The sequence below is a fragment of the Canis aureus genome, chromosome 4 (assembly GCF_053574225.1).
Source record: "Canis aureus isolate CA01 chromosome 4, VMU_Caureus_v.1.0, whole genome shotgun sequence".
Taxonomy (NCBI): Eukaryota; Metazoa; Chordata; class Mammalia; order Carnivora; family Canidae; genus Canis; species Canis aureus.
Genome location: NC_135614.1, coordinates 54314663 through 54331835, shown reverse-complemented (window position 1 = coordinate 54331835; position 17173 = coordinate 54314663). Strand labels below are relative to the sequence as shown.

The window sequence follows — 17173 nt, the reverse complement described above, 5'->3', positions numbered from 1 at the left end:
GTGATGAATTCTTGGTGAATGGGTTTCACACATATATTTAAAACTTGGAAAAGACTCTACAGTGATTTTACCACACATACTTTTGAAGATGTTAGCAAAAAAGGATGTAGTAACATACACACAAAAAAAGAAAATCTGAGCATATCCTCAGAGGAAGTATTTATCTGGTGAGAGGTACAGATGCTGTCATATCTGCTTAGGTTTACAGTTCATGCCCATATTACATGCATGATGGCAATATTATAAGGATAGACACATCTGGTAAATGACACCCAAATGGCATACCAAATAGCAACACTTAATATGGTAGATTCTCAGACTTTTTCATGTGTAGGTTCTAAAGATTTAATATCCAATATTTTTCCACTGCTGAAGTCAATTTAAAATACATTACTAAAGTATTTAAACAGAGATTTGGGATAACAAAATTTATGTACTGATAGAGGGGTTCTATATAAACTAGTTAAACATACTGTTTCAAATAGAAGATAACTTTAAAAGATAATTCTGATGTAGACTCAAGTTTGTTTTTACAGAAAATTATGATAAAACAAACATTAAGGCAAGAAACCTCCCAGATTTCATGTTAGACTTTGTCTCAATTACTGTATTAATATTAATTGCTACTTCTATTTAATTAGTCAATCTACTGTTTGCACTGGAGAAGAAAAAGCACTCAATGGTTCTTGCCAAGCAAAGGAAGCATGCTGGTATTTAATAATTCTCTCTGTTCAAAGTAATCTTGATATCACTGAAGAAAAAAGTTACATCACTCATCTGACCTTCCTAGTTAATTCTTCTCTGATTGCTCCATTAAAACTTTCCACAGATGCATGAAAGGGCTCCTTAATATTTCATGCCAGGAATTCCAAAGTAGTTGATATTCTGTGACACTATATCTGTATTATATGACTACATGCTAACAGTTAACACTACAGTTAGGATTTTAAGCATACAAAAAGATGGTGCATAAATTGTTTTTGGTTTTTGTTTAGGTTTTATTTATTTGATGGAGAGAGAGTGGGCACAAGCAGGGGCAGGGGCAGGCAGAGGGAGAAGCATGCTCTCTGCTGAGCAGGGAGCCAGATGTGGGGCTTCATCCCAGGACCCAAGGATCATGATCTGAACTCAAGGCAGATGCTTAACTGACTGAGCCACCCAGGCACCCCAAAGACGGCAAATCAATTATTAAACAACTGATGTAGTTGTGGCAGTGGGCATCACAGTTTAATGAACAATTATTCTGTTTACAGAATAATTTTAGGAACAGTACGAGTTATAGAAAAAAGGGAAAATAGGAACTGAAGAAGCTCAGAAACTTTGTTGAACCAGATGCCCCATGAAATTCAATCCCAGTCTAAGAATTTTATGATAGTGGGTAAGAAGGAGGAAACAGAAGACTTTCTTTAATTACATGTACTATCAATGAGAAATAATTTCCATCACAGACTTAAGCACTAACATAATTTTTTCTCAAGATTTTATTTATTTATTCATGAGAGACAGAGAGAGAGAGGGAGGCAGAGACAGGCAGAGGGAGAAGCAGCATCCCTGCAAGGAGCCTGATGTGGGACTTGATCCCAGATTCCGGGATTACACCCCAAGACAAAGGCAGACGCTCAACTACTGAGCCACTCAGGCGTCCCATCACTAATGTAAATTTTAAAACAATTGTTTTGAAAAATCATTACACATATCTAGGAACAATAGATTTACTTCGCATATTACTTATGTGTCAATCTTGTTATCTACATTTTAATGTGAAATAAACTTTGAATAGGTTGGGAAAGTTCATCTTTAAACAGAAATTATATTTCTTAAGCTGTTTTGACTTGTAGCATAGGACTTTATTAGAACTCCATAATCATCTAATACAACCTCAAATACCAATTACCTTGAAAACAATATATAGGGAATTACTTAAATCAAATCCGGCATATATTAAAAATCTAACTGAAGAAATCATTAATCTATCTAAAATAATCTTGGTAAAGAGACTACTCTTTTGCTATGGCCTCCTTAAAATATGTCAGATAGATGGTTACATACTTTCATAGAATGCCCCTTTCCTCCAAAGCTCTCAGCATGTTTATAACCAGGTAACTATTTGTGACTCCTGATTAATGATTACTTCTTCGGCCTGACCTTTCTATGAGGGCGAGAACTTTGTTTCACTAAATATTATACCTTGAGCACCCAGACCAGTGTCTGATTCAATAAATACTTGCTGAATAATTGAATGAAAAGTTTATATAAACTCTACCATAGCTGACGTTGAGAGCCAGAAATTAAGATTTAAGGAAAGACAATAAAATGGGCAGAGCACAGTTATATTTTGCTTTTAAGAAAGCAAAGGACTCCATATACTCAGTACTAAGAAGTTAAGGAGACAGAGAGCTATTACTAAATTACTGGTCAAATATTTAAGCACTCTTCTTTATTTCAGGCAATTAAACAATTTTTCCCAAATAATGCTCAAGGCTCACTAATTTCACATTAAAAATAAATCCAATGCAAAAAATTATTTTTCATTGTATCCTTTATTTGGCATTTTGAAGAATTACTCTGAAATCAAGGTTACTGAAAAGAAAAAAGCCAATGTGGAAGCTTACCTGTTGATTGGCTGGTGCCATCAAACAGGTCAACAAGGTCACCAGACGACTTGCTGCTAGGCACTGAAGTCTGAAAACACAGAGAAATTAATAAGCTTATTCTACTATTTTTCCTAAATCTGCTCTAGTCATCTCTGATTCTCAGCTGAGACCCAAATACTTGTAATATAATAAGAGTACATTTAGTTTTCTGAAAAAAGAGAAATGACCTTGAAGTTTTATGGAAAGAGCGCCATTTTTAAGTAATTCTATCCTTAGCACTGTTAAAATCGCTAACATCTACACTGTTTTCCCCATTTCTTTTCCTACTGCATTTCACTCTGGAAAACATACCTTCCAGATGCCACTCAAATCTTAGTGTTATATATCAGAATCATATGAGACCAAGATCCTATCCAGCTCTAAAATTCCATGATTTAGTGACTCTTTGATTACTGTTTGTACACCATACAAGTCATTCTATGTTGTTTGATATACCTTCACATCTAATTGCTTCACATTTATTCCCCAAACTAAAATGTGGGGCTGGAGTTTACAATGATTTTTCTCTTCCCCATAGTCCTAAGTGCCTTGGTGCAAATGTCCTGTATGTTCAATACATATATAATAAATTACAACAGAATTGCTAGGCAATAGGCAAACACTGTAAGCTCCTACGCATGTTAATTTGAGCCCTAAAGATGAAAACCTATATGCTGGTTCAAAAAGGTGTTGAGATTGAAAGAGATTAAGCAGTTGACAAACTTTCCAAAAACTCTGGCCTTTTTTTTCTTTTTGGAGGAAAAAAAAAAATTGCAAAGCTTACACTATAAACTGTTTATGGCAGAGTGAAATATATTTAGGTTATACTACAAACTGATATTTAAAATCTTTTAATATACAAAAATATTAATTAATCATTTAAAAAAAGTTATACAGTGTGGCTGATTTTCCTGTGCAACCTTATGTGAGTTCTCCCTTTAACAGTTATATGTACTGAGGCTTTAATTGTGACTATCTACCAGACCCTGTACAGTCGTCAGTAAGCTAACTGTATCTACAGCAGGGGAAATCTAAGACCACAAAGGACAGAGCCATTTCCCCTCTTTAATAACTACGACTGAAGTTGAGTTTTTTTTTTTTTTTTAATTTTTATTTATTTATGATAATCACACAGAGAGAGAGAGAGGCAGAGACACAGGCAGAGGGAGAAGCAGGCTCCATGCACCGGGAGCCCGATGTGGGATTCGATCCCGGGTCTCCAGGATCACGCCCTGGGCCAAAGGCAGGCGCCAAACCGCTGCACCACCCAGGGATCCCTGAAGTTGAGTTTTAATTGAAGTTTTCATCAAAACTAAAAAGATGGGTACAATTATACACAGATGATATCTGGCAAATCTTGACAGAGAAATTGTTCTTGCCACTAAGTATGACTAGCTTTATTTTTAGAGTTAACTATAATTTGTAGGACACATACATTAGAAAAACGTTTTCCCCAGCTTTTTGCTACTTCTGACGCAAAGACACAAGTTGGGTAAACACTAGTCGGGAAGACTGACAAAACACTAGCTTGTGGCCAGGTATCTAGTAGGTGGATTTCATTTCTGTGGGGTGAATAAAAAACAAATGAAGAAGGTAGAAGGCAGTGCTGCTACTAATCAGTAGTGACCATCAGGCAAATAGGCCTCCCTTCATAGGCAACATCTCTATATAAAAATGAGACCATTTCCCCTATATATCAATACTTGGTCCTCTTTTGTCATTTCTTACATCTTCTAAATACTCCTCTATTTTCCTTAGTAAATCTCATCATGTTTGGCAACCAGTAATAGTGTCTTGAAGGAAATAAATGCACCATATTCCAACTTGCCACCTTTCCCAAATGAACCGAAAATGTCATTTCTACTTTCATAGAAAGTGTATACACAATTGTGCATCAACTGGACAGGTTTCTTCCCCCAAAGAGATTTCTTATTATTAATGACTCTCAGTAATACAGGCCAGATGATCTATAATTAATATGATTGCCTAGGAATGCCCAACCCTATTAATGCAGTAATTCTAGAAGTAATCTGTAAGAATAAAACTGTGTAGAGTGTGTAAACTTGTGCCATTCCCACCTTCAGTGAAGACTGAGGGGTATGAGTTGAAGCATTCTGATCCGGACTTGCTTTGTCCCCTGTGTAATGTGCCGCTGCTCCAAGATCAATGGTTTTGGAAGGATTTGCTGTGCGCTTGTGTCTGGTTGTGGTGGTCTCTGTGGCCTGTGTGATATGGATATGCTTTGTCGTCACAGTTTCCTCTTCATCTTTGAATTCACCTTTGGGAGATCTGCCTCTTCTTGCTTTCTTTTCCTCATCACTGTCGCTAAAAGATATTAAAAATGAAGCAAAATAATAAGACTAGGGATTATTTTAAAATGGAGCCCTCAGTGATTTGAGCTAAAGAATTTCAAATGTAGTAACTCCAAAATTCCATACTCTATTTGACAGGGATCAACAGAATGTTATCTAAGTTATCTGAATAATGATATGTGTTGGGGAGAGGAAATGAGAACCCGTTCAATTCCCTAGGTAAGTCTAAAACACTGCTACAAAAACAGATTTACATAAATGTGTACAAATAAAAAAAGTCTGAAGTAATTCAAGTGTTTATGTATTATAGATTTAAAGCTTAATTAAAAAATAAAATGACAGTATTATCATGTCAGAATCAACTGAAGAGATCCTGTGAGCTCAAACATCTGCATTTGATGACCATTTTCTTGAAATGGATGGTGTGCAAACTACAGTCCCATTTAAATAACAATTCTGTCACTGACTTATACACAAATACATCATAAAATATTACAATTTCAGTGGACATATTTTCAACACTATCCTAACTAAATTTAAATGATTAAATGCTCACCTGTAAATGCAAAAAAATATAAAGTATTGCACTTTACAACATTAGTGCTCTATTTTACTATAGTGTAGGGAGATGAAACTTTTACCTTACTATGAAAATTGCTTTACAGGAAGCAAGTATACTTGAAATGTTTTGAAATAATTCCTTTTTAAGGCATATTCAAAACAATTTTCCCCCCTTTTTAATAAGGCAAAAGAAAAACATACATAATAAAAAAAAACTGAGTTTTTCACATGCCACAAATTAAAAATGTCAGCACTAATTTGTTCTTCAGTAATATAGGACTGAGGTTCTCTTCTGGTACAAGTAAGGCAGAGAGAAATTACCTGAAACATTGCCTACATTACTTAATTTTAGAGTAGATGATTTAATTTATAAATATTCTGAAACAAAATGCTTAAAATTCTCCTTAAAACTCTACTAATTTATCCCAGACAAATCTAAAGCAATTTCTACTTAAATATAAATCAATTTGGAACCTCTATAAATCAAGGATCAAGAATAGCTTCCCACACAGAGCAAAAGGGCTAAATGTATTTTTATCTATTTAGCATTTTAGGGAATCTACAAGTTCTGATTAGGTGTTCAAAAGCCCTTGTCTCTTACCAGTTTCTCAGCAACAAATGACTTAAAGGTTCCCATCATCAGCCCTATAAGTAAAGCTAAATTTCTTATCTTCCTGAGGTCCAATTTGATTTCAGTGCAAGGTAATTTCTTTATATGTTCAGAATATAAAACTGACTAGCACACAATGAAATGGAAGCTTCATATCTGATCAATGTTCAAAAATTCTTGAATCTAATAACGAACTAAAAATAAGTCTGTCATTCTGGTAACATCCCAGAGGTCTCATGCAACTTTGTCTAAAAGTCTACTCTTCTTTCACAAATACTCAGATCCCTGGTGTGCTCTTCAGTTACTATGATAAATAATACACACTACATTTTTACTCTTAAACCTGGATACTTTATGTAAAAGACTTAGGAACTGTAGCAGAACTTGTCATAGAGGCAATAAGAAAAAAAAAATCAAGGGAGAGACAGAAAAAAAAAAGACAAAGCAAAAAAAGAAAAACTAAGGGTGGCAGAGTAAAGCAACACACAAGAATGTGCATAGATTTCTAACCAGCCTACCCCAACCCACCTGATCTCCACATCTCTTCAGGAAATAGCAACAGAATATATGGCCACTATGTTTTCTAAGCCAAACTAAAAACATAAACACACAGGCCATGAGAACAATCATGAGAGAAAAAATTGAATATTCACAGAATATTTGAGTAGGCACAGTTTCCCAAGTTTAGTGTTTGTTATTTTAAATATACATAGTCTTCAATATAAATGAGCTAGAAATGTAGTTGTAAAATAGATATATTTAAGGTACTAAAAGTAAATTCTGGCTCTTCAAAGATTATATTCCAGCAGCAGTCTTAAAAAAGACAGGCATTTGAGAAATTTAATAAATACAGAAACATATTGAAGACACTAAACACTAAACAAGTATTTTAAAATTGCTTCAAAATTTTCTTTTTAATGACCCCTAAATCTGAACCATTAAGATTTTTTTCTTTTTTTAGCAAAAACATAAAGGAGAGAGATGGTACTTAGTTATAAGAACTCACTTGAAGGAACAGCTCCATCACTAACCGTTACTTTAGGAAAGTTCCACATAGCCTGACTAGGCGTCAGGTTTTACTTTTAAAAAATAAGAGTAAAATCCTTGATCTAGCCTTTCTAATAGAAATACTCTGAGGCACAAATGACAAAGAACTTGTAAAACCTGCCTTGCAAATAAAGTGCTATATATATTACCCTTTTAACTTTTATATAGTTTATAGCTATATGGGTAGGTAAGAACAAAAAGTGAATGCTGCAAAGTTCAAAGTATTGTTCTACATAAAATGAAATACAAATGCTCTAACATCAAAAAATATAGTTTATGAAAATATAGATCTACACTTGAAAACATTTTAGCTTAAAAATTCATTTGAATTTTTTTTCCTTGTATACACTGGCATGGAATCATTATAAAATGTCACAGAGTTAAATTTCAAACCCTTTAACTTTTGTTTAAACTTATTTAGTGAAGTTTATTAATAATAAACTTCATTATCCCTCAGCAATAACTTAGAGACTGGGTGATCCGATGCCCAAATGCCAAATGAGCTATGAAAGTTCTTACTGGGAAAATTCTTTTCAATAAATAGCCTGAATAAAAACATATAGAAAATGTGATCAACTTTAGAAATAAATGGACATACACAACATGGAATATATCAATACTAATTACAAATAATGTTTGACCTAGCGTCTTAAAAAACAGCTGCAGAGTACTCACATCAGCAGCAAATACACTAAAACTGGAACACAGAGAAGATTAGGATGGCCCCTGTTGAGGGATGACATGCAAATTCATGAATCATGCCATATTTTTATATAGAGCATTTTTAAGGGCAGTACAACTATCCTGTATGGTTCTATAATGCTGGATATTATGTATTTCTCAACTGCACAACACAATGAACCCTAACGCAAATAACAGATTTTATTTAAGAGTATACTGTATATCAAGATTGGTTTTCAATTGTTAATAAATGTATCACACTGATGCAAGATGTTAATAACAGGAGAAATTGTGTGTGTGTGCGTGCACGCAGACGCGTGAGCACACATGCATGCACAAGGTGGGGGGTTAACATGGCAACTCTGTTACTTTATGTACAATTTTTCTGTGAACCTAAAACTGCTCAAAAAAATAAAATCTATTAAGAAAAAAGAAAAGTTGAACTTTAGATAAACAAAAACCCAGCTGCATAAATTCAGCACCCTTTTCAAAGGACCCAGGAGACAAAGCGTTAATACCTGCATCTTTCTGGAGAGTCTTCTCTATCTTTCCTCCGGAACTTGCTGATGGTGTCATCAATTGTGCTTCCAATTTTATCACTCAGTTCACCTAATTTATCACTGAATGGAAAAGCACTCTTGTTTTTATCCCACTCTTCATCCCATTTTGATTTGGGTTCAGGATCGTATCTTTCACCTGCATTAAAAAGAAAAGCAACTTTAAGGACATTAAATTCAAAAGGTGTCTACAGTCCTTATTTCTGAAGCTTTTCCTCATAATAAAATAGTTTTCAAAGGAAAACAGAAAGCTCCCACAGTGCTGAATCAACACAATTACAGCAAGGCACAGCATGTAGTGCCAGTCATTAAGTGGCAGGAATGCAGATTCAAAAGGTTTTGTTTATGAAAACTTACACAACCTTAATGCACAGCACAGCATTATCTGTAAGTTCTTAAAAGAGTAGAGGAAAACACAAAAACCAACATAGGCTATATAAGTCAAAGAGAAATGGAAATTTTTTTTTACAAAAGTCGTATAATACATATTTCATTCTTGTCTCTTAATGGTTCTTCAATTATTAGAAAAGTATTGGACAGCAACAGTCTCTTAAAAAACACCAACTATAGGACACAACACTCTGAGTGCTACATGTCCCAATATGCTGAAAATAACTATTATTCTTTAAGTGTCAAACTAGAAAAATAACGGATTTTATGGCATGGGAAAGCATCTTTTAATTATTATAAAAAGAATATTCTAACCACCCAAAACTACACAGACTAGAATCATGAAATATGCTCAAGCAGTTCAGAACAGTGATGATCTTTCAAACACCAAGTCTAAACATATGCCAGGATGGCAAAACCTAGGGTGACTCTGTGTGAAATTTGAGAATGAAAAGAATAGATCATGGTAAACAAAAACCCCAAAATGTCAAAATTTGTTTCAGACCTTGACCTTGGGGGCCTATCCAAACTCAACCAAAAAGCCAAGAGTAGACAGTACAGAGAAATCACATGAGGTTAAAAAGAAGAAAACAATGAAAATTAAGGCAGGCTAAAAAGAAAAGGGAAAAGTGCAATGACAACAAAATAATCAAAAGGTAGCTCAGTCTTTGTGTTCAACTCTGGTGAACTAGTTCTGGTGGCAAAAAAAACCCTTTGGAGACTGAATAAAACCATTCTGTAGAACTGCCTGCTAAAACTGCCAAAGCCAAAATTTTCTGTAGGAGGATTTTAAGATATGTCCACTAGATCTGAAAGTGACCATCAACTTAAAAAGAATATGACAAAATTTTAACCAGATGGCTTTATAAAAATGAGTGGTTTTCCAATAACATGAATGTACATTTCAATGAAAGTGTAATAAACTAGACTTTGAAAAGACAAATTTATAGGAAAAATGAAAGCAGATGCAAACAAAGCTGATTAGTGTGATGGACATATTACAAAGGTATCAGATTACTGGTAAGACACCATCTAAGGTCAATGAAAAGACATAAAATAGTTGAAGTTGATTAGTTAAGTCTTTGAACAATATATACATCACAAATATAATTTTAAAAGAATGTGATGCAAATATGTAAGATGTTCAACTCTCTAATGTAGATGTTGTAATTAGTTCACAGAGACTGAGACTTTATTCAGTTTTCTAAATCTAAGTATATAAATTATATAAATTGTGCTGGTAAAAAAAAGGGTTACAAGCAAGTAGAATGAAGAAATGAGTTGCAAATAGCAATTTCTCCTCAAAAAACATGTTAAATTGCTCCTGCTGCTTTGAAAAAGCTAAAGAATAAAATAACTACTTAGGCAAAGAATCCAAAAACTTGTTACTCTCCTAAAATAAAAATTCCAAAACTTATTTATATGATTTAAGAGAAATATTTTTCCTCAATTCAAGAACTTTTTGTGATGCTTAGTCATAAAAAGAATGGAATTTTCCTGTTAAAAATGTCCTTTAATAATTAAGTACAGTATTTTTTCTTTGAGAGCAAGGAAGCAAAGCAGCGAAGGAGTTAAGATATTATTTTATAGATAATCACAAGAAATAGAAATTTTTACATGGTTCTAATGCAGGAGTTAAGATCCCAATGTAATCCAAATACAAAAAAACTTCTGATATGGGTGGGAGGTAGTTGGGAAGTCCCAATCTGTGGCTGAGTATACAGAGCACTAGCCTGTCTGTATATATACAAAATGACCAGGAGATGGTCAGAGTTTACAGAAGACTGAATGAGTCTAAAGGGACATGATATAATGGAGTTTTCTTATTTTCCGTGCCTGTTTCAAGTACCTAGTGATCAATTTTAGGGAAGCTATATTATATTAAAAATAAACATAAGAAGTCAATGTTACAGCAGCTCTTAAACATGTTAGGAAAAATAAAGTGATAGGCCTAGGTGAAAAACTGATAGTACTGTCACCTTTTTCTGTGTCGAATTAAAGTATTGCTTAGTTAAGGGAAGAGACTGAGGCAGAACTAACTTATAGGAAGCTTACCTATTTTTGGCCCAAAATAGAGCTAATGTGTTTCAAATAAGGAAGATGAAGCTCTTTATCAAACTTCATATTTTTATGCTCTAAACGGTGAGGAGAGAAATCGTTTTTCTTTTTAAATCAAGAGGGAAGAGTATATATCTGTTTTATTATGTCAACTTAAAGTTTATAATCATTTAATTGATGACTAATGGTTAAAATAATATTCCTGAACCCACAAAAGTAAAAAATAGAAAAGAAGATTCCTAATATCCATATAATAGAAACCAAAAAGAGTACTTCATATATTTTCATATTCTATTTTTTGGGGAAAAAAAGGAAAGTTATTTTGGTCTTTTGTATTTTAATGATTCTTAAAATATATCCAGGAAGCTAAATGGATGCATAGGTGTCAGTTTGTCTTTGATACTCACTGTATCTGAATCCTCCAACACTGTCTGAGGAAACCCCAACATATTTGTCTTTGTTCTTCTTTGCCTTCTTTCGCTCTTCACGAAGCCTGTCGTCATCCTGGGCAAATTCAACCAATTCTTTCACCTTCTGGCGAATATTTATACCTTGATCTTTGCCATGCTCATCTGTGAGGATGGTAAGGGAGAAACAAAACCTTAAGAATTAATAAATATCAAACCCTTTAACACAAAAAACAGACATGAAAATTTCAACATAAAAAACCAACTTCAATATTTAAAATTAACAAAAAGAGGCAAATAGTGCTACTGAATTTCGTCATTTTCTCATCAGCAAATTCTAAGTCTTGTGATTCAATTCTGGCTTGTAAGAGCATGTAAAAGTGAATTAACAAGAACCACAGGAAAAAAAAAAAAAAAAAAAACAAGAACCACAGATATTGGTGCTATGTAAGATAAATGAAAGAGCTACTAAAAAGCATTACTAATGATGACCATATGAAAAAGACTTATATCCATAAATGTTTTCTTTTCCTACTGTAGTTTAACAACAAAAGATTCACTTTAACATTTTAATGACTAAAATGTACCCAAATGCTTTGGTTTCCCCAATACAAGTTTGGAAACACTAATTACCAGAATTTAGTGTAGCTGAAAAACTGAATTTTTAAAGTGCTTTCAACTGGGGTACACAACAAAATGAAATGTGGTTTATTCTGTATCCTCGTTCACATTCAAAACACACTCTGGCCTTGCTGCCTTTGCACAGTAAATATTATTTGGTGGGAGGAAAAAAAAACCCAGCTTCAAACAGATGTGTGTGTTTTGGAGCTCTAACCTTTTCTTCCCATATGATTAAAGCTATTCCTTTATGGACACCACAGGGGACCAGTCTCCAGTGCATATTTTAATATAAACCCGAACACTCATGTTGTGTTGGTTCTGTTGTTATTAGCCAGTCTTTTCTGCAAGTTCTTGTCTTCACTAATTAATACTCTAGGGCCCCACGTCTTGGATTCTGCACTCGTCACACAACCAGCAATAGTCACATTCTAATTAGAGCAGAGAAGCTTCTAAGCTGGTTCAGGTGACTGACAACTCCAACTACTGTTTTAATTTGCTTATAAGGTTTTTCTATTGCTCACCTACAAAGTGGTAATTTTCCAGGGATCGCAAATCATAAATGTGTTCTCTGGCACTTGTAACAACACGCTCTGATCCATTCCTTATGAGGTAAGCTAGAAGCAGCAATGACTGTAAAAATACAAAGCACAAAATGATTTAACAAAATAAATTCTGGTAGAGCTTTGGTGAATGGTTAAAAAAAAATAATTCCAACATTAGCAAATAATCTTTGCGGGGGTAAGGGAGAGGGCAGGGGGAATGTCTTTACCTTATACTGGACTTTAAATACATAGTCAATTTGAAATTCCTCTTGTAACCACGGTAAATAATTATAAGTTGTCCATTGTTACCATGTGTCAAAAGATTAAGAAAAAATAGCTCTCTGATGTTAAGAAATACCTGAATATATGATACAAATAAACACTAAGCTTCTGGAAAGTGGCTCAGTTTTTACTTTTCCTCTAGGCAGTACAGAATGGTGAATTGTTAGAAACATCAGTTAAAGAGAACAATTATTTAGTAATTATATGATCCCATAGCATTTTCCCCAGATCAAATTAAATTTGGAAGTTAATGATGTGACTTTTGTTTCAGAAACTAGCTGCCAACAAATATGAGAAAATAAAGGTTTTATGGGATTTCTTTTTGGGGTGATGAAAAAATCCTGGTATTAGGTAGTGGTGACTGTTGCACGACTTTGTAAATACACTAAAAACCACTGAATGATGCATTGTGAACTTAACTTTGCTTGGTACAAACCTCACATAAAGAAACAGCAACTATTTTATCACAAATATTATATAAGCTAAAAGAATGACAGTGAATGTTTTCAGAAACAAATAACATCAAAAACATGAACTAAATAAAGCATTGCTCTTCAATCCTGGAAGTCAAAATGTTGCTTTCAGAGTTTCAGATATAAACATTATATGCCATTTTGAAAGCACAGGAATTTGAGTAACAAGAAAATATGGCGGGTTTGGAAAACAGATGACAATCTTTAGAATTCTACATTAGGTATCTGATAAAAAGTACATATTTGGAAATTTACAATGTTAGAATTTTAATATGTTTTAGAATCTCTGTATTTTAAACTAACATTTCTGGTGCAGAACACTGTGTTAAAATTATTATAAATTAGGCAAATTTTATGTAGAGATGAGAAACCATATTACACTGTGGTTTTCATTTTAATTGCTCATACACTAAATATGCATCCAACTGTGGATTCATTACTTTTGATATGCAAATATATTTTTGGTAGGAAAAATTTTAACTACTAAATAAAGATATTTTTAAGTATTATTAACATTAATTTTAAACATTTTACATTCAGAATAGTTGTTTATGGTGACTAGCAAATTTTCTTTTACCTGTTTAAGAATATCCTAAGATTTAATGTCCTTCATAATCACTTATGTATGCATATCTCAAAATTTCAAGCATTTGTTTTCAACATGTCAAGCAATAAAAACAAAATGACGTCCATACCTTGTAAACTCTTCTCCAATTTTTTTTGTTGTCTTTTAACATTCGTGACCAAAGCATGTTCATAAGTTCTGGAAATTGTTCATACATAAATGTAGCCCTGAAAAAGAATAATTTTCCTCAAGACTTTGCAATACATTAATTTTAACAGTAGATGGCAGACTTGTTCTAAGTTACTGTGTTTTCCCAAAGAGCTTAAAAAATTTAATAAGCTTAATACAAAAAATTTAGATATGTTTCCGTAAAAATATTTTTCTCATAGTTTGTACAATGTCTAGGACACATGTAAATCCCACTAATTAATCTCATCCTTTACAAGCCCTTTACTTACCAAGATGGTGGTCTAGATGCTCATCAAAAAAAATTTCCTAACTTTATTTCAAGTTATTTTATACATTTGTCAAAATTTTATAAAAAGCTACAGTAAGTCTCTAAACTTCGTTGAAAAATTTGGTAGTACTTTTTCGAGCTAATTTTTAAGGGGAAATGGGACTCTGCGTAGAACTTCCTCCATTAATATCTGAATGATTATGCAAAATTTGTATCTGGCAGCTAAACTGTTTAAAACTGAAAGCAAATTTTGTATTTCTATGTAAAGATAGTTGGATTCTTTCTGCACTGCTGAGTCAAATTATCACTTACTTGGCAATCTCTCCCATGAGTTGCCCAGAAGGTCCCCAAGGATCATCATTCGTTGCTTCTCGAACCTTAGACTCGATCTCTGAATAATTCATAACCACATTGGTGCTGCAGAGAAAAAAAAATGCACGCACATACACACAAAGATTAGCATCAAAACTGAGAAACACATGAAAACTTAATAATGACACTACTGGGTGTCCTAATGAGATACCTCTACAGGGTGGGAAAGAAAACATCTTTTGTGCATAAGCTATTTCGAGGATACTATAAAACACATTTAAGTTATATTTAAGAAAATTTTATTATTCCATTAGCCTCCCAGAATACAGATGAGAGATTACATTAGAGCTGGCATAAGTCCAGTAAAAAATGGCTTTGGGTCAAATTAAAAAGGAAACTGAAAATGCTAGAGTCTATTATAAAACTAAGTTGTCACTTTTCCAACCAGATCTGGTTTACATGTACTCTTGCTTTAACAGAACTTCTGTAAATTAATCAGAAAAATTATATAAGAGCAGGATATGGGCAGCCCCAGTGGCGCAGAGGTTTAGCACAGCCTGCAGCCCGGGTTGTGATCCTGGAGACCCAGGATCAAGTCCCACGCTGGGCTCCCTGCATGGAGTCTGCTTCTCCCTCTGCCTATGTCTCTGCTTCTCTCTCTCACTCTCTGTCTCTCATGAATAAACAAATAAAATATTTTAAAAAAAAGAATATTATCTATATTGCATTAAAAAAAGCAATGACAAACTTCTAAAATTCTAGAAATTCTAAAAATATTTAAAATTGCTATGAAAATTTAACTGTAATCACTTGGTCTTTTTTCACTTATTTTTAAAAAATTAATTAATTTATTTTATTTATTCATTCATGAGAGACACAAAGAGAGAGGCAGAGACACAGGCAGAGGGAGAAGCAGGCTTCCCGCAAGGAGCCCGATATGGGACTTGATCCCAGAATCACACCCTGAGCCGGAGGCAGACGCTCAACCAATGAGCCTCCCAGGAGTCCCTTTTTTCACTTATTACATCACATACATTTCCTATGTCACTAGTTACCATAAGCCTCACTTTTGATGGCTACATAATATTCCATCAAGAGATTGTATGATAACATTTAACTTTCACTTAAGACTTCAGTAGTGGTCAGTCAAGAACATGGGTTCTAGGAGTCAGAAAGATTAGACTCCAATTACTCTGTGACTTTTGGCAAAAGTATTCTTTTTTTTCTCTTTTAAGATTTTGTTTATATATTCAGGAGAGTAGAGAGAAAGAGAGAAAGGGAGCACAAGCAGGGGGAGCAATAGAGGGAGAAGGAGAAGCAGGCAACATGCTGGGCTCGATCCTAGGACCTTGATCATGACCTGAGCCAAAGGCAGATAGATGCTCAATGAACAACCCAGGCACCCCTGGCAAAATTATTCTGTCTATATTCCAGTTTCCTCAAATGCAAAATGGGAGTAAGTAAGAATACTACCTCAAAGGGTAGCATCTCAAATGGTTTCTACTAGCACAGTATGAGACATACAGGAATTGCTCAATACAGGTTAGCTGCTATTACTATTATTATTACAGACAACAATCAATTAGAATTTAAAAATATTAGTATTTTTATAAGAATGAATTAACTTTGAAAAGGGCACCTTAAAATTAAGATACAAGATGGCAGCAAAATGTTTGCTTATTAAAACAATTTCCATACTCCTATGAACTTAAGAATTGAAAGACATTCTAAGGAATAAAGAAATGCTGTGAAAATGTGACAAACTGTAGCAATATTCAATTGACATCTAAAGCTCCTATTATTACTGAGAGCACTTATAATAGATGCTTATGAATATGGTCATTTGAATCTTCAATTTTAAACCCTTCAATTAAGCCTTAGAAATAGAGAAAAATCAGAATTTGTTAACTATTACATCCATATACCCTACTCTTGCTGTATGGTTTTTCAGCTATCAAAAACTTGTATTTTTTAAAGGAAGAAAGGTTTGATTATAATTGGTATTCAAACCTGTTTCTCAAATATAAAGAAATACGAATTTTAAATTCATTGCAAACATTTCCCTTTCTTTGCCCTTAAAGAAAGAGACTAATAAATGGTTTTGGGTCAAATTTTAAAGGAACCATTACACATATAAATATGACTTGCCAAATCACAGAATAAATCTAGGTTCTAGATTTACATTTGGAATACTATTCTACTAAGAAGAAAAGTGAAATCCTATTACTTTCTTTCAAATTTTGGAGAAAGCTGCCTCCTAAAATATCAACTAGTTTGATAACAAATACAAATTGTTTCCCTGTGACATAACTTCTACTGCCTCCTTTAAAAATTAAGACTATTAAAGAATGAATTTTCATAAAAACCCAGTAATGATTCTATTGACAATAATTTTATGTATAAATACAAAGGACTAACATTTTCTCTAATTTCTTCCACAATGGAAACAAAATAAAATCAAGGCAGCCAATGACATATGCAATTTAAGATGCCACAAAATGATGGATTTCAAAATGCTTTTGTTTATCCTAGTGGCTGAAGAATGCGTGGTTTAGGCTGTTATAAGTGTCAACATGCAGCTGTGGGAATGAACAATAGCAATTAGGATTATAATTCACCCAAGCATTTCATTACCAAGAATGCACTTAAAATCTGTTTGCATTGT

General features: G+C 33.5%; 1 protein-coding gene and 1 non-coding gene across 4 annotated transcripts in view; one reads left to right on the top strand and one right to left on the bottom strand.

Moving 5' to 3' along the window:
• CLINT1 (clathrin interactor 1) overlaps window positions 1-17173 on the bottom strand; it is a 58801-nt gene that overhangs the window by 13281 nt on the left and 28347 nt on the right. For all 3 annotated transcript variants that reach the window (XM_077895701.1, XM_077895702.1, XM_077895703.1), the window contains exons 2-8: window positions 14509-14613; window positions 13870-13966; window positions 12399-12507; window positions 11257-11421; window positions 8363-8540; window positions 4712-4958; window positions 2613-2682 (exon numbers count right to left, since the gene is read on the bottom strand). In XM_077895701.1, coding sequence (XP_077751827.1) covers window positions 2613-2682; window positions 4712-4958; window positions 8363-8540; window positions 11257-11421; window positions 12399-12507; window positions 13870-13966; window positions 14509-14613 — 971 coding nt within the window. The remainder of the gene's footprint in view (window positions 1-2612; window positions 2683-4711; window positions 4959-8362; window positions 8541-11256; window positions 11422-12398; window positions 12508-13869; window positions 13967-14508; window positions 14614-17173) is intronic.
• Window positions 7831-7934, top strand: LOC144313167 (U6 spliceosomal RNA). Its single transcript, XR_013378893.1, has one exon. It is a non-coding gene; the product is annotated as a U6 spliceosomal RNA (small nuclear RNA).